Raw genomic sequence first — 24,305 nt, forward strand, 5'->3', positions numbered from 1 at the left:
CCATCGCCATTATGGTACACGTGTACTCACCGGATTAAGTCATGTTTACGTATTCTAAGACTGTCGTTCGAAGAGCAAAATGACTATACCATCAAATTAAATAATTTCGAATTATTTACGTACAAGATCCAACATTGTACGCCTATTCCGCGAAGTTATACGCAAATATTGAATTTCTGCAAAACGTATAAACGTATACTACTTTACAGCGAAAACTTCGCTTAAGTTCGCTATAATGATACACAGATAGAAAGGAAACAGCTTGTTCGTACTTACTCGATTTTATTTGTAACAGTTACCGAGAAAAGAATAATTTCCGATGGATTCTAATAAATCTGCAATTCTTCGAGCGAAATACGTCCACAACACCTTTGTGTCCAATGCTAATGAATTTCACAGTCATTTAAATTTAACGCGATGTTTGATTCAAATGCAATTACATGGTACTTACGTATATTGCCTTTCAAAGATCACAGTGTACTCTACACTATATAGAAAAGCATATCTAGGGCAGTGGTACTCATTGGTTTCTTTCGAGTGATCCTTAAATTAAAATATTATATTTTGATTCGATCAATGACATTTAACTTTTATTTATATAATGCTCACTGATACTACATCTAATTTCGAAGACGACAATTATCCGATCAAATTTTTAGTAATCTCAATTGTTTGCCGAGGTAATATCGTTAACACGGATCAGTGAGTACATCTACTCACCATATCAAGAAGCATATGATTCTAAACGAAACAAATAACACGTCCGATCGACTCCCGATATAACTCGTGTAATACAAATTAAAGTGAATTGTACATTAATTGAAATGCTCGATCGTACAAAATTATCACTCGTAAACGTTGTATTCAATATATTCTGATTAAGGATACATGAAACAGTACTGATACGATGAAGTGTCGTTATTGCGTCGCTTCCCGAGTCCCATCCAAGAAGCAATGATAAAGATTGCAAATGGTTTTTTGTATCCACAAACACGCGCAAGTTTTATCAATAGCATATTACTTTCAACGTCAATATACTAGGCTAGTTGATAAAATATATCGAAACTCCGTTAGAAGAAGAACGAAACTTATTACATGAAGAGTCAACTTTTTATTTTTGCTTCTTTTCTTTTCTTTTTTTTTCATTTTTTTTTTTTTTTTTTTGCCAGCTTCTTCGGTTGAATACAATGATCAATCGATCGTGACGATCGATCGCATTAAGTATCTCGAATCTCAGCCACGCTATCTCGTTACAAGACATACATTTCACTCGATAGCAGCTTCAGCATAATATGACGAAAACGAAGCCGAAATCCTATTACAATACGTGCCATGCGACGTCTGTCAATCAAACGAAAAATCTGCCATCCGATCGTTTTTTCGTGTCAAACCCGATTGAGATTCGTAGTAGAATTCGAAGAGAGCAAAATGTTCGATAATTCACTTATTCATAACACAGTTAACAATGCCGATATACAAGACATATTTCTGGAAGCGGAGAAGTTCCACTTTGTTCGAAACTAACCTCATCGATCTTTCGGATCAATCAAAATCACCAATTTCATTGACGTGTTAAAGTTAACTCTAAGAAGATTCGTAGATCAAGAGCTGTTACATTTCTCTTCTTTAATATTCTTTTTCGTTCCGTTCTTTGCAAACGCTAGATAATTTAAATTAGATCGTACATTTTGAACGTTTTTAAGCCAGTTTCACTTATCGCTTTCGTCACTTCCGATTTGATTCTACGCTTCGAAGAGCCAACTGCCATTAATTTTAAAATGTACATAACGTAATATGTTTCTCGGTGTTCAGGTCGACACAAAAACACATTCGATAATCTGCAACCGCATACAAACCCTTCTACATGTACGATATACATTAAAGCAATATACAGAGGAATGTCTTCCGAGAAAATAATATTCTAAAATTTGATAGTGACATACAGGAAGATTGATTAAGGAGGACGCAGAGCGCGAGGGTCGCAAATTCTACCGTTTGCTTTCTCTTGTCTTTGTATTCATCATCTGTTCACGTGCGTTACACATTACACATATCTAAATAAACACTTTTTATTCACACTATCTTACTAGCCTTCACAATAAATTAAAGTGTAAAAACTAAAATTAAAGAAAAATGAGAGTATTTTACATCATTGGTTAAATATTAGCACACTTCGTCAAGACCTAATTCAAGTTATATCGTATCACAAGAACAAAATGGTTTAAAGTGTAAAAAGCAAGTAAAAAAAATGCAGGAGTAGGTTTTTTACTTCTATATATTATACAGCCTAACCATTGTACATCGTAGAGGATCCATTCGTATCACTCGAAGATTTTATCATATCTAGAAAATTGCACTATAAAAGATCTCGGAAAGCCATTTAAAAAGAGCTATCCCCCGCACCTTGCACGACATCCTCCTCTTTTACATATCTCTTTTTTTTTTTTCATTTAATAATATTTTTGTAACATCATTAATTATGTTTCACGGTTCGCTATTTCCCTGTTACGAGAAAGCGTCATTAACAATGACAAGTGCGTTCCTTTATTCCGGTGAACGTGTTCATCGGTAATTTTCGTTCCGTCCTCATCGTCGTTTTTACATACATTCTCTCTTTTCTCGCTCTCTTGCACACTTGAACACGTTTTCTCTTTTCCTATGATTCACATATTCACTGTTCCTCGCAATCATGCACTCTCGACAAAATGTTAAAATCCAGCACTTATTTATTAGCATTTTTCCTCTTTTTCTTTTTTTTTTTTGTTGCTTTTTAATTGCATTTCATCACACTTGGATTATACATAAATAAATAAATAGTAAATCGGAATACCACGTGCTTTAGAAACAAGATATCACTCGTTTTAACTAGTGAAATTTCGAAGATTCCCTCTTAGGCCTATTTATATGTTTCGGAAACATGTCACGGTTTGACGAGTGTCGCATCGATGTTAAATTTTAGGATACGCCCGCGAATCAATGATGCAAAATGTTACGTAGTCGGTATGGTTTATCATCGATCGCGTAAGCGTGCTTCAGACGCCCATCGAATAAAGTTTCACTAATTTCTCTTTTTCACTACTGCGCGTTCCCCTAAATTATACGATACGCAAGTCGAAAAGTTCACTCTATTAATTTTCTTTTTCGCTCTTTATACCTCTTTATAACTCGCAATCCGCATACGTTTCCCCTATATGATTAGTTACTGTTGATCGGGCCGTTATCTGAAACACGTTTGGTCATAACAAAAGTTTCGATTACCTCGTGAAACTGAAAGTCTTTAATGCTATGTAACAAATACTTTATGAATTCATCACTTCGAAGTGAAGTTCGCGCCCCTTCCTGCATTATGAGCCTCAAATACAGTGAAAAAAACTTACAAAAGAAAAAGAGTAACAGTAAAAGTGAATAAATATTAAAATGCAAGGAACAACAGTCGACTACAAAGTTAGGAAAAAGAAATGGAAGTTAGTCGATAACTTGTTCAATCTATGTTGCAACACGATATTACTTCCTCTTTTTACCGTCGATGAGTGTAAATGATCCTTTAGGCCTTGATTCGTAACGATGCTCCAAATCAAGCCAAAACAAATGACTCGCGAAAATGATTTATTATAGTCTATAATATCGATGAAGTCTTAAAGTAAAGGCCAAGTATACATATCACTTTTTATTTGACTTTCAATTTGATTTGTCATTTTTTTTCATATTCTTTCTTTTTTTAATACAGTACAACCTTTTGGTATCGTTGTACCAAAAGAATTTTTTTCGTAGAAAAAAAATTTACTGCGTACAAAAAATCAGTCAAATATGATTATTATTATAGAAAACAATTACTACAAAAAAAGAGGTAATCGTTGTAAAATATCTATTACTACAGGATATCTAGTTAATCTGTATTTAGAGTGTCTACATTTCGCTCTTTTTAAAAAACAATATACGCAAATTTTCGATAATTTCAACGAAACTTATGTACATACTAACATTAAACTATAAATTATAAGTTATATGAAAAGGAACAATTCTTATGTGAGCATGTTGAAGACAATACATGAAGGAAGTAGGTACAAAAATCACTTCGGCGTTTGCAAAAATACTTCACAGACAAATGACGGCCCACGTAGATTTAAATGCCGTTACTTCTATTACTTACTTAATTTTTACATCCTTCATAAGGATTCCACGAAAGTATAGACCTCTACACCAACACGCGTACACGTGCGCTCGTTCGTGCGTGTATACACTTGTTTACGAATACGCGTTTATGCACGCGAACAATAACTCGTTAAATAAATGTCCTTTTTTCATAGATACTTGGTAAGTATGTAAAGGTAAAAGCTACATATGCGTTCTTGCCATGAAATACATCGGATACGTCAATTAATAAGATGAATTTTTGTGTCCTTATATTTTTTTTCCTTTTTATATTAGTTGCATTAAGTATTGTATAATCACATTCTACATCGAGCGAACAGTTGCAACACAGTCAAAGTGTAGTTGTAAAGAATCGCGAATAGATTGTTCGTAGCTAAGTTTATTATGATTTCGTTTCCATTTTTTTTTTAATATTTTTAATTTTATGCAAATTGCATCAGACTCGTTACTTCGGGTAATACTTTTATATGTTCCCACCGGAAGGATAAAAGGAAAATGCTCCAAACTGAAAATTCACTGGAGTTTTTGGCGAAGCACAAGTGTATACAAAATCATCTGATTGTAGCTGCGTCCTATTTAAGTTTGGTTCAGATGCTGATCTTGTTATTTTAGGTAATCCTCGTGAAAGACCTTCTAAATTAGCTAAAATTTGACGAAATATTGGTCTATCCTCCCTAGAAAATTTGATGCAATCTTCTGTCAGTCTCTTCAGTGCCTTGGGAGTATCTGAACGCAATTTATTTAAATCCGGACGTAAATTTCCACGTCCAACCATAAATAATATCTGATCCTTGTTATTAACATGCGAATATGGTAATTGACCGGATAGTAATTCAAATAAAACAACGCCAAATGCGTAAACGTCAGACTGAAAACTGTATGGATTTTCTTCTTGCATTCTTATGACTTCTGGTGCCATCCAGAGGATAGATCCGGTTGGTTGATGGAATTGTTGAGAACCGGACCATCTAGTTTTTGCTGTAGCCAAGCCAAAATCTCCAATCTTTACAGTAAGATCGTCGTGCAGAAATATATTGTTACTCTTTAAATCTCTGTGAATGATATTTTTTGCATGTAGATAATCCATGCCCTGTGCAGTTTGTCTTCCAATTTCTATCAGTGTGAATAAATCAAACTTTGTCTCGAATACGTGTAAATGTTTATACAGAGAAGAACCTTCGCACCATTGGGTAACAATAGCCAGTTGTGGTTTGCTAACGCATCCCATGAACAAAAGGATATTTACATGCCGTGTCTTACGTAAAACTGCAACTTCATTTTTAAATGCTTGTAACTGAGCAGCAGTAGGTATTTTGACATTAAGCGTTTTTACAGCTACAGGACCATGCCAATGAGCTTTGTATACTGTTCCAAAAGAACCTGATCCAATGCGAGCTCCAATTAAGATTTCATCTGCTGGAATTTCCCAATCCTCTATAGATTCTCTAGGTGCTAAAAGATTTTTGGATGATTCATCGGCTGATCTTGCTCTTGGTCTTTTCGGCCTTAAAGTACTAGTAGGACTAGCCTGTGTTGACTGACTATGTTTCGTTGGGCTACTACCTGGCGATACTGCGCTTTGCATGATACCAATGGGACGACCTAAACTCTGAGATCTACTGTATTCATCTAAGTTAACAGATTCTCCGCTTGGTTTCACCATATTAAAACAAACATTAGGCGCAGAGCTGGAACGATCTTGTTGTCCCAAAGAACGAGGATGCCTCTGGCTTCTCGATGGAGCCAGAGACGGGGACATGCTTCTACTTAATCCATATCCTGAAGGAAGTTGCAATATCCCGGCGGTACTTTCAAGGTTATGTGCTAGTAATGCTTGGTAATAAGCATCCTGCATACGTACTTGGTGGCACAAAGCAGGTACACCACCAGCACATCTTTGATGAAATCGATAATTGCATGTTCTACAGTAAAAGCCTTGAAAAAGGAGTTTTCTACAACATTCACAAAATGCTAATGAGAAGAAAGTCTTGCGCACAAAGTTATGAGAAATGGAAGTAGTTATTGGAAACTTATCCAAAATTTCCACAGATATTTCGTCGCAGTCAAGCAACGAGATGTCTGTATCCCAAGAAGTAAGATATTTCGAGTTGTCTGTACCCAAAATATATACAACGCACATTTCCGTAGTCAAATTCCTTAATTTCATTGCTTTGGCAAGTGCATCTCTTAACGAAAGTCCTTCACGAACCTGTACACTTGTACGCTGTTGATTAGGTAAATATGCCCTGAGCAGAGATTTCATTGGAGTTCTTTGACCTCTTGATGCAGATGTATTAGCATCACGAGATTCACTCTCTGACGTGGAAGCACTACCAGATACTCGACCAGCGTTCAACAATTCATTGAGCTTCTGTTCCTTAGATTCTAAATCATGCAACTTGCTAGTTAACTCTTGATATTCATTTAAATATATCGATGGTGGATGTTGGAATCCAGCAAACCGATTGTTTAGAGCGTCAATGTTTTGTCGAGTGACGTGTATCACATTTTGTATATTTCTCAACTCATACCTCAACGGATCTGTATCCAAATAACCGTCCTCAGAATCGCTCAGTTCTCCCGATTCCGGGCCGCTACCTCGTGAAGAGGACATAGCTAACTGTACAGAGTGTAGCTTTTTCCTCTGTCGGCGATGACGGGAAGGTACAGTCGAGGACGACGAGGACGAGGAGGACGGCGACGTAGGTGTCGTCGCTGAACGTACCGCCTCGCACCTACGACACGAAAACTCCGTGTACGCGTTCGCACGGACCGCCGTGTAATACCTCTGCTCGCCGATCACGGCCATCTTCTTGCTCCGTCGGGCAGCATCCTGGGCCGCTGCTGCTGCACTTCGGAACACCTTGGTAGCTTTACTTTGCTACCGGTTACCGCCGAATTTTTCTCTAGTTCGAGCTTTCACCACGCCGCCGTCGCCTCACCTCTCACCGCACGACGACACACGACGACGCGTCCCCTCACGCACCTCTCTTTTTCTTTTTCTTCTTCTTTCCTCTATATACCTCTCTCCTACCTCCTTCTTTCTTCTTATGTCCGCCAAATCGAACCTACTTTCCGATGCGCGTCTCCAAACCACGCTGTCTTTCCTGACTTTTCGGCCATTGAATTTCTACTATTACGTCGCGCAACAGTTTTCCGTGTTCCGCACAAAATGCGGTCCGAACCCCGAAATCGGGTACAAAATTCTTTCGTTTCGACCTCCTGCGCAATCCCCCTTCTGCTTCTTCTCTGGAGCCCTTGCGAAAGAAAACTGGCACAAGCGTTACAGGACCGTGAGCAGAGGCGCGGGGCTATGTTTCTTGAAGCGCCGGTGCTGCCAGTCTCTTTGCGTACAACCTTCCGCCCCCTCCCACTCATTTTCTTCCTCTTCCTCTGTTTAAATTCTACCTGTTTACTTGCACAATCCGTTTTCAATGTTTTCGCAATAAATATTACTTTCTTCTTTTTCCCCTTTAGATCTTCAACAGTTTTATGTCATGCTATTTCGTAGTTCAAGTAGTATAGAAATTTGTTTGATCTTAGACGTTTCAGCAAAAGGATTTATTATTGAAATATCTTGGAATAGAACTTTGCGATAAAATAGAATTTTGTTAATTATTTTAAGATCGACATGTTACACCGTATTGCTTTTAGCTTAAATAATAGTGATACATATTTGTATGATATCCTTTGCGAATTTAAATAATTTTTATTACAACATTTGACACCTTTATCAACATGATTTTATCTAATCATCGCACTTCGATAGATCTATTTCGTTTTTCACTATTTAAAGCAAAATATCCATAGATCGCCTTACATTCTCTCTGAGAAACAACCATTTGGAACAGGTCTATAATTCAAGTTCAATTTTTCTGTAAACATAGCTACTCGCGTTGCGTTTCTGACGTCACTGCAGACTTGCGTTGACGTCAGCAGCATATGGTACGGTTACCTAGGTAACAGAAGTCCATCCTAATTGGTTCAATGCTTGCGTACATACTTACTGTGCGCATATCTACTAATAGCAAATAGTTGAAAAAAGTATTCAAAATATATCAGAATGACTTGCGAATCAGCAGAATCAATGTCTTTCAGTATCTTCTACTTATTCATTTACGCTACAAGGTTACTTATATTGATCAAGTCATTGGTCTATTATAATCTATATTTGTAATTTATCTGTTCGACTTTGTACTAGTTGTTTTCTAATTAAAAAACGAAAATGGTAGCCGGCAAAGTGGCCTTCGTAACAGGTGTGCATTTAAAAAAAGAAAACAGAGGAAGAAGAAAAAAAATTAGAGAAAGCTTATAGTGTATATCAAAATAGAATTTACTTCAATTACAGGCGCTGGTAGCGGTATAGGTAGAGAAGTATGCCGTATTCTGGCGAGACAAGGAGCTAAGGTTATTGCTACAGATCGAAACTTAAAAAACGCTGAAGATACCATTACCTCTTTAAATGGTTTGAATGTTAAATACTATTATTTTTTTCCAATTATCTATTTAAGATAAAATTATTAAAATTCTATGCAATTTTTAGATTCCAATCATTTGGCATTAAATGTTGAAGTGTCAAACGAACAAAGTATTCAAGAAGCATTTAAAAATGCAATAAGTAAATATTCAACTGCACCCACTATTATAGTTAATTCTGCAGGAATTACGCGTGATCAATTCATTTTAAAACTCACGAGTGAGGATTTTGCTAAAGTACTTGATGTGAATTTAAAAGGAACATTTTACATAATTCAAACAGCGGTAAAAGAAATGATTAACGCTAACGTAAGTACAAGTGGTTCAATCGTTAACGTAAGCTCTATCATTGGAAAAATTGGAAACATGGGTCAAGCTAATTATGCAGCATCAAAAGCTGGAGTAATAGCTCTTACACAAACTGCTTCTTTAGAATTTGGACAGTACGTATAAGAAGTACTTATAGTACATGTACAGTATTTTGTTCAATGATTTTATAATATTACCAAGCATATATTTTTATTATAGATTTGGAATACGTGTTAATACAGTGTTGCCAGGTTTTATAGAAACCCCTATGACAGAAACTGTACCTGATAATGTAAAGCAGTTATTTATAAAAAAAATACCTCTTCATAGAATGGGGAAACCAGAAGAAGTGGCAGAAGTAATTGCATTTTTAACATCTTCCAAAAGTTCCTATGTTAATGGTGCTTCTATTGAAGTTACAGGAGGGATGCGTTAAATTTATATAAACTTCTTTAAATATACACATTTTTGTAATTTTTATAATGCATTTGATAATTGCAAATTTTACAAACTTAAGGTTAAAATACATATTTTCGATTAGTATTTATTTTTTCTTCTTCCCTTTAAGTTTCTTTGCATGTCTATGAGCTTTATAATGCAATTTTCTCTTCTCATCAATGATTTCTTTATATTTACGTTTATTGAACTTAGAAAATTCAGCATCAGCCATAAGTTCATCAACAATTGTCTTCTTACGTTCTTTCTTAGTAAGACGACCAGAGTAGTAATCCAAATGTGAATCCATAACTTTACCAATTTGAAAGTACTTTGGTATTGTTTTAAGATCATTCTTTTTATAGAAATGTTTTGGATCCAACACTGATCTCATTCTTATAACTTGAAGATCATGCCTGACTTCTGGTGTCAATTCAGGAGCAGGCATGTTAAACCAATCTTTGCCTTTAGTTTTAGCACGCTCTTTGCGTCTCTTAGCTTGTAATACCTTTTTACTTAGCATATAAGGAGGTACAGCATGTAGCTGTTCAAAACCAGGTGTTATGACACTTTTTTTAAGTATCTTATCTATCGATGTCAATTCTTTTGTCAGTTCGGTTACATCTGGGGCAGAAGTTGCTGTATGAACCCTTCTTTTTGAGGATACTGTTTTGTTTGACCAACCCATATCTTTTTCAAATTCCTCAAGATCTATATCCTTACTGGGGTTGAAAACCACTTTTTGAATTGGAATCTCATCCTGGATTAAATCTTCCTCTATGTCAAAAAATTTGACCGACTGTGTACCTGTTAGATTAATGTATGTAAAAGCATATTATTAGTGTCACAAATTCTTAATCTCTAGAAATAATATGATACAATGTAGATTTAATTACCGTTATTTTCAAAGTCTAAGTCGTCCTCATCGCTGTCTACCAAACGATCTTTTGTCGCTAAATCTGCTTGGCCTTTCGTATCAATTATTATATCCATTATTAAAATTTTTTGTTTCTAAAAGTGAATTAGAAAATGAACTGTTTACTTTCTCAACATATCTTACGTGAGTCACGTGTGCCTGCTATGTTCTGCGGTTTACTTCAAACCGTAGAAATGACTTCTTTAAACAACTTTAAATATAAAAAGTATCTTAAAAAGACTTAAAAAGATTTGTTATATAAGTAACAATATAATTTTTTTAAATATTGGAACAACTACAAACTCGGAAACGAAATATTTAATAGACATTCATGCTAAATGCGTCACCTTTAGCACTTGGCCGCGTGGCGCAGCACTAACCCGGAAACAACTAGAGCCATAAGTGTGAGCACTGTCATTTTCTCTCTGGTATTACATATTATTACACTCTAGGTTGACAATTTTCGTAATATAGAAAATATGTAATACACCTGAAAGTTATGTAAACTTGACAAAAATTATTATCCTAGAGAGATTCGTAAATATCTATTTTCCTTCCAGACTTGTTTATTGTATTAAAGATATATATATATATATATATATGTACATACTAACTGGGTTACCGATCGGACACAGTTACTTCATTTCTGAATATATCGTTAGGTGTCGCCCCTTTCAAGTGTTTAAGTATACTCTCTCCTTAAGTATACATACTCTCCTTTCCACTTCCTCTTTACTTTTCTCCTCTTGGATTTGTTAATCCCAAGTAAGTATTTATTCCTTTCCCACTTTTTATTTCTTTCTACCCCTTTCACTTCTTCCCTCGCTTTGTCGAAGACAAAATTTCGCGATACGATTTTAGCTACCGCTATTTATGCGTAAAAAACATTAACAATGTTTTACACAGATTTCAAAATGTTTTACAGGTGATATTATTCTTCGCTTGTTCGCTATACCAACTTATATATTCTTCCACTTTTTATCAGCTTTCTCTTTCTATGGTGCCCTTACTCCGAATCCGAGTCCACTTATTAAGATAATAGAAAAAGGACTAAGAAATAACTCTAATCTTAATCTTGCATCTAATTACTAATTACCACTACAAATAATTCAATTCTTTATTAATATTAGATACACTATTCACGATCATAAAATAAAACGATATACTACGATACGATCCTTTTCGTCCCTATCGTGTGGAAAGCTGGTTAATGAATCTGCGGAAGAGTTTTCGTTGAATTACCTGGAATAGGAAAAGGTACGAGAGATTAGAAGGCTAACGTTGCTGGTGACGTCTCCGATTTTTATCTCATGGGAGAGTATGTCCGCCTCAAAGACGTTCGCTCTTAAATATTGATTGTAAAAGTAATTCTGGCTTAGCAGCGGCTCGACAGGACACAACATACCATTCTCAAATCGAGATAAAAGGTAAAATACAACACTACGCTTAATGTATGTATTTCAAAATCTAGAAAGAAGCCCATGACTATTTCCGGAATAGACAACGTATTACTACAGCTACAATTTCATCGGCTTCGCCAAATATTCTATCAAAATTATCTATAATATCGTAGAATTGTGTTGTCTTTTTACGTTAACTTTCTGATATTTTAGATTAAAGTACATGGTGCTTATTATATTGATCACGAAACATAAACGATATATTAAATACAGCATAGCTTAAATAGCTATATTAATTGTCTTTAAGGACGTATAGGTATATTTCGTTCGAAGCTATAGATTCTGTAATAACGAAAGAACGATGACCGTTGAAGAGAAATCCGTTTAAAAAGGAAGGTCAATTGCTAGAAGGCCAAATTTAGACCTTCGATGAAGCGATGAATCTAAATCTTTTTTCGACATTCAAAAATAGTCGAAGATCGTTAACAGAAACTTGTTCCTTTCTCGTAAGAAAAGAATAAGACGTAATTCGATTTGCTTTGACCAATTTCACTTTGCGACAATGCAACACTTATAATATTATAAAATCCGTAATTATACGATCTTTTATTTCTCTTTACCGTATTATTTATACGGCTAAACTACAGGAGTGAGACTTTGAATTGGTGATTTTCTCTCATCGTACAAATTAAATCGACATTGTCATGATCAGAGTTCGATTAATATTCTACGAAGACTTTATCAAAGAGCAAGAAAGATATGCAAAGCATTGCAACAACGTAAAAGTGCAAGTGCATTTATAAAACAAGTAACTACACTTCGTAACTGCATTGTGCCTATTTTTCACGCGATTCACGTTTTATTGGTACGTGCCGCGAATATAATTCATCGACGTTCATGTTAATGGCTTTCTCAACGCGATATCTGTCGAAAATGTAACATTAACTTTCGACCAGGTAAGAAATCATCAACGATTGCAAAGGCTGATTATAGATAGTAGAAAATTTGTACTTTGCCAGTCATCATGGTTTTTGGAGGAGGCCGTGTAGGATTACTAATGGAAATTATACGGCGGGACAGTAAAGTCTTGTAATAGTAAAAAAAAGGAAAACGAATTTCAGCACGACTGAGCAGCCAATGACAGCGTTTGACGAAAGTTTTGCGCCGGAGAAAGAGAAACACTCCTCTAATAGCATGAAATTTCTTTTGTGAAACTTTTATAATAGACTGTTGCTGTCAATTTCAGACAAATTCACGCAAAACTTCACCGTAAATTTTACAAGTCGTCGTATCGTGCGCGACTCTAGAGTCGATTCCACTAAATTAATCAATTTATTTAACGAGTATCACATACTGTGATCACTGTTGGTTCGTCGAAGTTTCTTATGTACCTTCATAAAATTCATTATCTATATCGATTAAACGTTCCTAATAAAGTATTCATGGAAAAAGGAGAAAATCTATTTTTTGCAGCGTACCGAAATATTCTACGTAGAAAAGAAACTGATACAAGAGACGATCGTTGTTCAAACATCCTCATCCGTTCTGTATGATAAATCTGGTATTATGTAAGCTTTACAACGTTAATGAATAACATCTGGCTTTCTTCCTATACTATCTTCTTTTTATACCAAACTCGAGAAAGAAGAAATGTACAACCTTGTTTAATAATTTACCACATCGAAGCATGTTCTTGGTTTCCTTCGAGACTTTATCATTACCATATTTTATAGACGTAGCGCAGACAGCTCATGCACAGAATATGCTGAAATAATAATATGCTGAAATATTTATACATACAAATATTTTTTGTGAACGTATTTCATCCGTTTTGAAAAAGATGAGAAAAAAAACAGAGATGTTTAACAACTCTCGCGTGGGAACTGCCTAGTCTTTCAAAAGAAACGATCTCTCACTACCTTTTTCATTTTGTCAACGGACATGAAATTATGTTAACTACGAGTCTACGTAACAAGTTGTATTAAACAAGACGAGTATCGGGCTAAGGTAGCCACCGTTGGCGCTCACTTTTCGATATGGGGAGGTTTCTCCCCACCAGGTGGTTTCTCACACTTTCATTACTACCAAGATATTCAGCCGGCAAAGCAATTTTTCTACCACTGCTAGCCTCGTCGTCCTAGGTGATTCTTGGGCGTCAAATAAGAAGGAACCACACGGAAGGGAAGTCACACTGTCAGGAGTTGGAAGCCTAGTCCCAGATTGTTCAGGCAGTCGTGCCGCGGAGCTCATACTCTCTCCTTCCGTCCACTCTCGCTACTTTCTCAAAAGTATGACAACTAGGACGGGAGGGCCTCGAAACGAAGGGCCCATCGCCGGATGAATCGGAAAATGCAATCAGAAAGATTCACGTGACTCTGAGAGGAGTTGAAGAGATCAAGAACCGTCCATGTCAGCATAGACGAAGAAGGCTAGCTGGGCATCGACTGTGATTTCAAATATTTTTTCTGTGATGGTTTGCGATTTCTAAGATTTCTAGCGTGCACGAAAAACTCCGATCGGATATTCATCGAAACTACGTTAGCGAGATGCCAAACGCGATTAGTTGAAGTTAATCGACCTGTGGACGATTCTATTTCTCTAGTGATTTGTGTAAGAGCAATTGAAACAACGATGAACCAAATGTGGTATCTCGTCGTTCTTTTCGCAAGCTTCGCGATCTGCGGGATGATAGCTTCGACCGTTCCAGAGAATTCAGTACGAGACTCTTTGGCGGACCAGCGAGTAAGAACTTTTACCGATGCCGACAAGATTCCGGATAGAAATTGGACCACGTTGTCGGAAGCGTTGGACCTCTTCGATGTGCGTTATCTTGCCAAGAATTGGACAGAAGGGAAATATCCTGTTCAGGAGCAATGTGCCAAAGATATTACGAGGTATATCAAAGGATTGAAGAATCACGAAGACTGGGCTATAAAAGGTACGTCGAACTGGTCAAACTTTTTTTAAAAATGTCGATGGCTTCGGTAGTTGGTTCCTGTTCAAATGTTTGACCATCAATTATTCATTTGGAACTAACCGTGAGCAAACATTTTTCTCTTTTCTCGTGTACACGCGAGATAACGGTATTTCGTGAAGCGAGCAAAAATTTATTATACGAATAGAAAGTGTACGAGTTACAATGGCCACAGATATAATTAACACGGCGTATGATTTCGTTGGTCTTTAATAGAAACGTTTTCGGAGATCACGATGCAAATACGAGAAAGGAAGGAACGAACTCGAGCGTAACGAATTTAATTAAACCGTTTAATCAGACTAATGGCTGCTATCGATCGGAAAATTAACGAGATTTATCAGAATCTCCCCCCATTTCGGATTTAACGTTTTTTATGAGATCACACGACTGGAGTAACGAATGAAATTCCATGCGGTTTAATTCACTTTCATCGGTAAGGAAATCGAAAGTCGATGGGTCACCGGTAAGCAGCAGAAGATCGCCAGAATCGTCCTTGCTAAAACGCATCTGCCTTCCTCCCGGCAGTTCCTTTTGCTTTGCCTACTTTCATCGAGAAATTTCACTTTTCGCGACACAAAGAGCCGCGCCATGGCTACTTGCACGACCGGCACAGGCTCGGCCCGACAACGAATCGCTTTCAATGTTTTACCGCTTCCCTCGGTCAATGCCACTTTTCGCAAGAGTCTCGTAGTGTTCCACTTTTCCGTAAGTATCGGCAGCAACACGGCCGTTATGGCTTTCCGTCTTGGAAATTCGAACATTACCAGCGTAATTTATGCAGAAAATTGGTACACGATGATGGTACAGATGCACTTTAGTTCGAATTTTTTCGAAACGGAATACCGACGTGACATTTGCATCGATTGCAACACATTGAAAAAGAATGCCACTCAACATGTGTACTTAGATACTACCATCTACGCAATATCTAAGAATAGAATACGCTTTCCTGCTGTCCGTATATTATCCGTTACACTTTTCGGGTCGCATTTTCAAACGCTCTCTCGCCATTTAGTACGATCGGGGTCGCACCTGATACAGGTGAAAGGGTTAAGCGTGTCAGGGTTGTTTCTCTCGTCTAGATCTTTTCGATTTTAGATCTACGAGACTCGATTCTATCAACGAACTTTGGAAAACCAATGCCGCTACTGGTTTACTCTGGCGTTATCGCATCACTGAATTTTTACTTAAGAAATGGACGAAAATAAGATCACGGAGAACGGACCTTTCGTACAACTAAATAAACATGTGCGTAGTTGCGAGACGTATTGTTGGCGTTTGTTAGAAACGACTGCTGGAAGATTTTATGCAACTGGCATAGCGTAACATTGAAACTCGGATGATTGAACATCGTACGATTATTTTCGATTGTTTCGACACTTCCGAAAGCAGTGTCGGGACCGATAAAGAGGAACAAACTGGTTTTCGTTCTGCTACTTTCGACATATCCTGCTACGAAGAAAAAGTCAGTGGATGTGCAGAAAATGAACAGCACTGGATGACTCGTAAAAGCAACGCTTCACCTTCGAAACAGTTTCCATGCGAGGGACCATTTTTCCAGGAAAATTTCGCCATTAACAGGAAACTTGTTTTATTTAAATTTCATTTTTCTAAAATTCCCCGTCGAGATAACCAGATAGAAAGCGTTAGTTTACTCTCCGTTAATTCGATCAAGCGAGAGTAAAATTCCGTTAGGGTTTATTATTTCCGGTGAGAATTCCGTCTGTTCAATTCTGCCCAATTTCCAAGCGAAGGAAAAGTGCGCGAAGCGAATTTCATGACTTTCTCCTCCCGTGACGCTCTGTGTTCCATTATCATTGTAGGAAGTTCAAAGCGCAATTACACGGTGAAAAATACCGCCAGGCTATTAGGGAGAGAACAAGCAGCATTAGAAACGTTATCTTTATGACATTTGAAATTTCTGTTGGTAACGACACCAATTACGAAGCTAGTACTCGCCGCTTAACTTTCGATTGTATTCAACGTCGATCGGTCCTCCCAGGTTCTCTAATATAACTTTACGATATTCCATGTGTTAATCGTATCCATTGTGATATTTAAAATTAGATATTTTTTTTTATTTCATTTGGAAGAATATTAATTCGCATTGAGAATTATAAGTAAATTATTCTGGCGCGCTATTATGTCGTGTGTAGTTCGTAGATGTAAGAAAAGCTTAACTAAAAAAATCTGCAACATGAGGAAAACACGATAAGCAGAGTACGAATTTCTCCATTGTTTTACTCGTGTTAATAAAAATATAAATTTGCATAAACATCTAGCTATGTTGAGATTCGATGATATTTCTAAGACAATGGACGAGTTTCTTCGACGATAACGCGTCATGCTGCTTAACTCGGCGACAAGCTTATGGATGAGCGTTCTCGGGACTTCCGCGAATATCCTTCGTGATACGCGTAAAGGTAACGTTAGAAAGTTTCAAGGAAGACTCGTGCACGAAGAAACACGGTCGAAGTAGAAACCGCGGCAATTATCGAAATTACGTCACACCAGATACAAAAACCGCCCGGAGAAAGGATTACGTGGAAACCAGGCTTGCAAACGCAACTTTCACGTAACGCTGGACTTTTCTTCGGCTGTTCTCAATCCTTTATCATTCTGTTTCTCGGACTGCATAAACGCCGTGATATAATAACGGTTGGTGAACAGCACCGTTGGAACAGCACCGTCTCAGTCTGTCGCTTCCTAGTTCGTGGAACACGCCGTTTCACGATCTATCGACACCTTCACGCGGCCAGTTCTTCTATAAGACACGTAAACGCGCATACAGCCGCTTTCGACGAATATTGAATCGCTTGAAATGCTCGTTTAGATTATAATTATACGCAGTTTACGCGTATCGGAACTTTTCTCGTGTCTGATTTAATGTTTCGATCTAAAGATTACATAAACAGATATTTGCTTATGTACTTTCTATTATATGTTTCGCTTGGAAACAGGTTTCCTTCCACATAAACTTGTATAGGCAAGTAGAACGCGTCCTACACGAGTGCTTGTTCTATTCTATTCGGAACTTGCATCAATTTCAATGATAATCAGCCGAATGCCCGCAACTGCAAACAGAGACCGATCAAATTGATTTTCGTCTCTTTCGTTCGACGAGGTAGCGTTTCTTTCTAAAATATGTACGAAAAGTAGGAAGCGTATACGTATCTGCGTTCAAAGTTACGTAACAACATTCCTGCTGAACATATTGCTAGCCGTTTGTCTTGTGTACGTCAAGAACCTTTAATTAACGACAACTAAATCCTGTTAGATTACGGGGAAAAGCACGCCTCCGTACGAATACCGTTTGTCGGTAGAATTCCAGTGTTTAGAGCTATTTCGGCATTCGATCGAGCATTAAATTGCCAAGTTTATGAGCCATATATGAAGTCATTCGATCGTTCGTGCCATCCAACAACGAGTTGATAGTTCGTAGGCGAGTTTCGATAAATTTTCCTTGCAAAATCAGCCGATCGAGTACAAGCCGCTGGCTAACGTAACCAACAGACGTTTTCGTTCATCGATCACAGATTGTGGAACACGTTTGAGGGGCCGTTTCACTTCCTGCTCGTTAGAAAACTGAGTCGAACGCATTATAATTTTATTCCGCTGTCGCATAACACAGCTTGATGCAATCAATCGATGAACGCATCCCAGAGCTATAAACTTTATTATTAAGGAGAGAATTAATGAGAAACAGGAACCAAGAAATCGCCATACTATGCAGATTTTTTACAATCCATTGTAAAAGGTCAAAATGATGTAACCCAGATCGATAAATTTATATAAAATATGTATGTATATTTAAAGAAATTATTAAAAGATACGTAACAGAAATGTTCCTAAATGATTCATATGTTAAGATCAATGAAAGTTCAACCACGAATATATTAATATTGCAACACAAACGACTACGTTAAGGTGAACCTTTCTCTTTCCAAATTACTTTCCCTAATCGATCGTGCATACGTGCCATTTAAAACGTTTAGTCGATCGGAAGTGAGCGATAAAATAAACTGTTACATTCCACGATCCACAGGAACGATTATTTCAAACTCCAAGGGGAATTAGTCGTTTCAAGTTGATCGCCAGATTCTGGATTAACTCACTTTGAAACTTCGTTTACCTATCGATTTTCCATTTAATCGTTCAGTCCGATACGTAAGAAATTGTAATCGACTTCGTTCCATGAAATTTTATTACTTATTTATTTTCATTGGAAGAATTTTAATAAAAATTTCAACGGTGCTTTTCAATTAAGCGACGGTCGTAATTAATCGTGACTGGCCATTCACGTGCAAAAGTCAGCGTCTGTCCCACGTTGGCGCGAATGCCGCGAGAAATTTCGTTACATTCGCTGATCGACGAATAAGGAGTACATGCAGCGAACTGAATCAGAGTTTTTTAGTAACTCTCGCTGCGATAGCTCTTGAACTTTATCAAGGAGACTGCGGCTATAAACGCGTTATTCCAAGAAACAGACCTTGCAAACCGGTCGCACTCCCTACATTGAACTCGTGGAATTCGCTTTGCTGCTTCCTCTGATTTCTCTTCCTTTTTTTTTTTCCACAAGACTCTTTTTACCCACAAAAATCGATTGTTTTCAATGCCATTGCGTGTCGCCATTCGTTCGCCCATCCCACATACGTCCTGAAAAGGTAACTGACATTATAAAACAACATAACTCACGAACTGCTGAATATTTTGAACGATAACGAGCAAACGTATCCCTTGTATGTTTCTTGTTCTCTTCCGCATTTGTTCGAGTACGAGGATTAAATGAAATTGAAAAGGAAATTTGTTGAGGTTATTAGATGTATAATGAGAGAGACGCGTGGATAAATTATAAGGTAGAAAAATATATTTGAAATACGGAAGTGAAAAAGATACAAAAGTTGAAATAATAATATGAGCTGGACCAGATCCGCACGCTAGCAGTGTTACTCTATAACTGAAAAACCCTGAAGCCAACGTCGCCTTTCGACTGTTTATGGCCTGCCTTCGTCGCAGTCTTTTGTCTATGCGCTGTCGATGGCTTCAATGCCTTAGAAAGCTAAAAAGACCAGATGTAGAGTTTTCTTAAAAGCAGTGACCTTCAACACCCTCCCTAAAACTCTACATCCTTACAGACAATCATCTTCCAATATTTTCCGACTCTTGTCATAAACATCTGGACCTTGACTTCGTCAATGCCTTCACAAACAGATTTGCTAGCCACCTTTCTCTTTTCTATTCGAATTAATTTATTACTAAAAAACGAGAAGGCTAAAAAGACCAGATGTAGAGTTTTCTTAAAAAAAGTGGTACCTTCAACAAAATTAAACAACCGTTGATAAATTAATGGGACGATAGTAAGCAAGATAAGATTCTATTCTTTCACGAATCAACGAAGAAACGACACGAGTCACGTGTAGAGATTGAACTTGACTTTCATTGTTCAACGAAGCATTGTGTCAGAGATCACCGCACGTACGCAAAATCCATTGTTATTCTAATTTCTTTGCGGTTACGCGTATACGATTCTACTTTTGTGCGAATGGAATCGATAATAGGATGTGTCTGAGTTGCGTCGTTTGTTGGGTTACGGTAATGTTTGTAAAAGTCGCATTGATCGGATTCAAATACAAAATAGGCAAGGTCAAGAATTACTTTCGAATTGGAATTGTTTGATTCATAGATTCGTCGAATGAGACTAGCAGCGAATAGCTAATAGAATTAGGAAAATGGAGAGAAAGCGATCTCAGTGGTAATATTCAACCGGTGAGACGATGTACTAGCGGAAATCAATTACAAAATGTTTCGGAGGGAAACGTCGGTAAATTTGTTTCTGCGTAGAACGATGACATTGCGAATTATTCTGCAACTGCAATTTACGAATGGTGTAACGAATCGTGATTAGTAATTACGATACGCACTGTATATACTGCATAGCGATCTATGGAAACGGTTTGAACACCACCACGATAATGATTGGGATAATTAGATAATATATTACTTTCTTCTGGAATATAGAAAGTTCTTGTTAGAGAACAGCTGGATTCCCAGCTCACGATAGATGTCGTAATCTTTGGTAATGAAAATTATGTAGCAGAACCACGTCTACGGTCGAACGTCTGTTACGAAAGTGTAAATGAATACCGCGCACTAATATTTAACTTACGACATCAAACGATTCTCTGTTACTGAATATTAAATAAGAACGCGGGAAATCTCTATATCGTATGAACGAACAATTATTCAGCAACGATGAAAATACCGTGAGCATTCGAATCCTTCGTCAAGTACGTTTATATGCTACTCGCATAAGTTTCGAGGCATATCCAAACATTAGCTTCCATTGGTATTTCATCCAAAGTAATCCGGAAATGGCCACTCGTCGAGCAGAGTGAAAGTGTCTTGAACGATGAAGTAGGTCATCGGCTAGCTAACAAGCAAGTCATTCTACTCAGTAAAAGAGTACGCTTACTGGTTTTACAAAGCTTTTAAAAGATCTTGCTTTACTAATCAAAAGATTACATCAAATTTTTCTTTTCTTGCAGCGAATGATGCTTCGGGCAGATATACCAACGGCTTCCTATGGGGAAACTCCTACTATGTCGGTTCAGCTATCCAGTGTGCCTACATCAACGAAGACTATGGAAGAAAAATAGTGAAAATCAAAGAGAAACCGATGGAGGAGGCGAAAGAATTTAACAGCGAACCGCGAAAAATACACGGCGGCCTCACTGAAAATAATCTCTGGACCGGGACAAGATCGAATAAGTCGCCTCATAAATTGGGATTTTATATGATGACCATTTCAGTGAATACCACTTTATTTCCTACGGTAAGTGGTTGAATATTATTTAACAACTTTCCGCTTGGATAATCGTCTGTAATCGTTGCTTAACGTTAATTGCAGACAAGAATGATTTATCTAGGAGTATGTTTACCTTTCTCGTGCAACGCTTCCGACGTTTCTGTGATAGCAAAACTTGCTGGCAGCGAACAGGCGATGAAACATTCGACGCTTCACAAGGTTCGAGATCAGCATGATATGTACGATATGTACGAGGACCCAGTCTTCTGGATTCTATCGTACGTTGAATCGTATTAAAATCAAACTCGAGAAATATTAAAATAAATGAAAATTAAAAACATTTGGAACGTTTCAGTGGTGTGACCGTTGTGGTTGTCTTGCTGATGGCAATTGGGACCGGATATGATATTTATATAACGAGAAAATATACTCGAGGAAGAAAAGTGATTTACGATTTGGAAAAGCACGCGAAACTTAACCAGTTAACTGGCAGAAGTCAAAAGTCTCTCAATACTGGTAAGATAATTTCTTGTAATGTTCCTTTTCTTGACGCGGCTTCAAGAAAACGCAGTATCTCTCTCATGCTCGTTCCCTTTACCGAGAACAAAAAGGTGACTAACACTTACAGACGATAGACAAGACAAGGACAGTAGCAAAGACAGTGACACTCTTTTATCATTATATTTCGCAGCTTTTCAAGGTAAGGTCTACCTTCCTGTTCCAGCGGCGGAAGCTATCATCAACGGACCTCAATCCTTAACAGTTAATAACAACAACGATCACGAAGGTAGTCTACGCTCAGCCAGTCCGAAAGTACATAAATTCAGTAAGCGATTCTTCGTTTTAATAAAAGCACCTTGATGCGTAATCATAAGAAGCTACGAGAGCTAATTGCTAACCTTTCATTATTTGGGTGCTAGGTGTCTTCGAGGAGTTGCTGCTTTCTTTCTCGGTTCGAGCTAATGTAAAAATTATTTGCGACGATAAAGTCGGTGGTGATACGATCAGTACCATTCATGGTCTCAGAGCGATATCTATGGCCTGGGTTATTCTCGGTCACACTTGTATTATCGTCTTCAAGTACTCGGATAATATGGAATATCGAAAAATCGTGGAAAGAAAATTCCTCTTTCAAACTATAACGAACGGAGCTTTCAGCGTCGATACGTTTTTCTTCATGGGTGGCTTACTCGTGAGTTTCCTCTACTTCAGGACAAACGCGAAAGGAGACTTGAATAAACTCACGCAGGGCACACGGGGCATCGTCGCAGGTGGCCTCAAGTTCATCGGTCTTCTCATGTACCGATTTTGTAGACTCACAGCTCCCTACATGTTCATACTCGGAGTTAATCAAATCGTAATGAAATGGTTTCATTCGAATTCCGTGTTTGAACCACCGACCGCGGATCATTACAACTGTCCCAACTACTGGTGGAGGAATTTACTCTATATCAATACTTTATTCCCGGTAGACCAAATGGTGAGTCGCCCGATCATTTCTCAAATTTTTACAAAAAATTCCCACTTTAACTTAAACGAAACGAAGAATATGTCTGTTCGCGCTTTGTAGCTTTGTAGTTTTATAATAATTTAAGATTAATACCTAGTATCGCGCATTTTTTCAGTGCATGATTTGGAGCTGGTATGTTGCGGATGACACTCAATTTTACATTATTGGCGCCGTGATATTAGTTTTAGCGACAAACCACTTTAAAATTGCAACCTTCGCGATGACTACTTTACTACTAAGCTCCTGGATAACAACAGGATACATTGCTTTGATAAATAATCACATGCCAAGCTCGGACGACCCGTTGGCGCTTTTCGATAAGATCTACGATAAACCATGGACTAGATTAGGTCCTTATCTTATAGGCATGTCGGTAGGATACTTCCTTTTCAAGACTGATTGCAAAATAAGAATGTCCAAGGTACATTGAAATTAATAGTCGTGAAACAATTAATAGTCGAGTAACAATAATTTTATTATGAATTATAATTTCATCGTTTTCAGACGACAATTTGCATAGGATGGCTCCTTTCTTCGGCATCTCTTTCAAGTTTATTGTATGGTCTGTACGAAACAGAACTTAGTCCTATAATGGCAGCTAGTTATTCTTCGTTAAGTCACAGCGTATGGGCGCTTGGTTTATCGTGGATCGTCGTTGCATGTAGCACAGGTTACGGAGGTAAACATTTTCTTTGGCAGCGATGATTATCAAATTAAGAATAGCTATAGAAACACAATTTTAATTATCTATACCTATATATAGGATACGTGAATAGTATTCTGTCAGCACCGATTTTATATCCAGTTAGCAGAATAACGTATTGCGCTTACTTGGTACATCCGCTTGTGATTCGAATGACGCCTATGAACTTGGACTCACCACTTCATTTAGGAAAATATACCATGGTGCGTCGATATAAAAGTAACAAATTTATTTTCTCTAGATATCTATCAATAGATTTAATATAACGATACATTTTTTAGATGATCACTTTCTTTGGAGCACTGGTTTCATCGTATATATTATCATTTGTCATATCGGTATCCTTCGAAGCTCCTATTGTGAGCATGTTAAAGATACTTTCCCCCAAGAAACGGAAACGCATACAATGATGCAACGACGCGATAATTTGGCATACTATATTTCATAAAATTATTTGTCTTTATTCTATGTAATTAATGTAAAGAAGAAATTAGGAATCAGTGAGAAAATATAGACGCGTGCGTAAAAATTAAGCACAATTATGCATTATTACACCATTCTGCATAGTAATGCAAGTATTTTGCGTAGTGTTAAGGTTACTATGTATTATTACTTATAAAAT

General features: G+C 37.3%; 4 protein-coding genes across 8 annotated transcripts; 2 read left to right on the plus strand and 2 right to left on the minus strand.

Moving 5' to 3' along the window:
• Positions 1–562: 562 nt before the first annotated feature.
• LOC122565866 (raf homolog serine/threonine-protein kinase Raf) lies at positions 563–7,459 on the minus strand. The gene is made up of 2 exons (XM_043722312.1): positions 4,151–7,459; positions 563–3,221 (listed from the first exon to the last, which is right to left on the minus strand). The coding sequence occupies exon 1, from the start codon at positions 6,959–6,961 to the stop codon at positions 4,616–4,618; it is 2,346 nt and encodes a 781-aa protein (XP_043578247.1). The 5' UTR covers positions 6,962–7,459; the 3' UTR covers positions 563–3,221; positions 4,151–4,615.
• A 777-nt stretch (positions 7,460–8,236) lies between these two features.
• LOC122565873 (estradiol 17-beta-dehydrogenase 8) lies at positions 8,237–9,480 on the plus strand. Its single transcript, XM_043722332.1, has 4 exons — positions 8,237–8,408; positions 8,501–8,617; positions 8,696–9,071; positions 9,157–9,480. The coding sequence occupies exons 1-4, from the start codon at positions 8,378–8,380 to the stop codon at positions 9,371–9,373; spliced, it is 741 nt and encodes a 246-aa protein (XP_043578267.1). The 5' UTR covers positions 8,237–8,377; the 3' UTR covers positions 9,374–9,480.
• LOC122565872 (deoxynucleotidyltransferase terminal-interacting protein 2) lies at positions 9,389–10,840 on the minus strand. Of its 2 annotated transcripts, XM_043722329.1 has the most exons (3): positions 10,636–10,840; positions 10,269–10,383; positions 9,389–10,179 (listed from the first exon to the last, which is right to left on the minus strand). In XM_043722329.1, exons 2-3 carry the CDS (start codon positions 10,363–10,365, stop codon positions 9,482–9,484), a joined length of 795 nt encoding a protein of 264 aa, XP_043578264.1. In that variant the 5' UTR covers positions 10,366–10,383; positions 10,636–10,840; the 3' UTR covers positions 9,389–9,481. The 2 variants fall into 2 exon arrangements, with proteins under 2 accessions (XP_043578264.1, XP_043578263.1); XM_043722328.1 differs by having other exon boundaries at positions 10,269–10,838.
• Positions 10,841–14,319: 3,479 nt separating this feature from the next.
• Positions 14,320–24,234, plus strand: LOC122565769 (nose resistant to fluoxetine protein 6-like). 4 transcript variants are annotated; one of them, XM_043722085.1, is made up of 10 exons: positions 14,320–14,626; positions 21,211–21,497; positions 21,573–21,748; positions 21,826–21,986; positions 22,162–22,296; positions 22,391–22,950; positions 23,096–23,401; positions 23,485–23,659; positions 23,744–23,886; positions 23,965–24,234. In XM_043722085.1, exons 1-10 carry the CDS (start codon positions 14,320–14,322, stop codon positions 24,091–24,093), a joined length of 2,379 nt encoding a protein of 792 aa, XP_043578020.1. In that variant the 3' UTR covers positions 24,094–24,234. The 4 variants fall into 4 exon arrangements, with proteins under 4 accessions (XP_043578020.1, XP_043578021.1, XP_043578022.1 ...); XM_043722086.1 differs by having other exon boundaries at positions 14,332–14,626; positions 22,195–22,296; XM_043722087.1 differs by lacking the exon at positions 14,320–14,626 and adding an exon at positions 20,925–21,127.
• The last annotated feature ends 71 nt before the right edge of the window (positions 24,235–24,305 follow it).

Source organism: Bombus pyrosoma, linkage group LG3, assembly GCF_014825855.1.
Source record: "Bombus pyrosoma isolate SC7728 linkage group LG3, ASM1482585v1, whole genome shotgun sequence".
Taxonomy (NCBI): domain Eukaryota; kingdom Metazoa; phylum Arthropoda; class Insecta; order Hymenoptera; family Apidae; genus Bombus; species Bombus pyrosoma.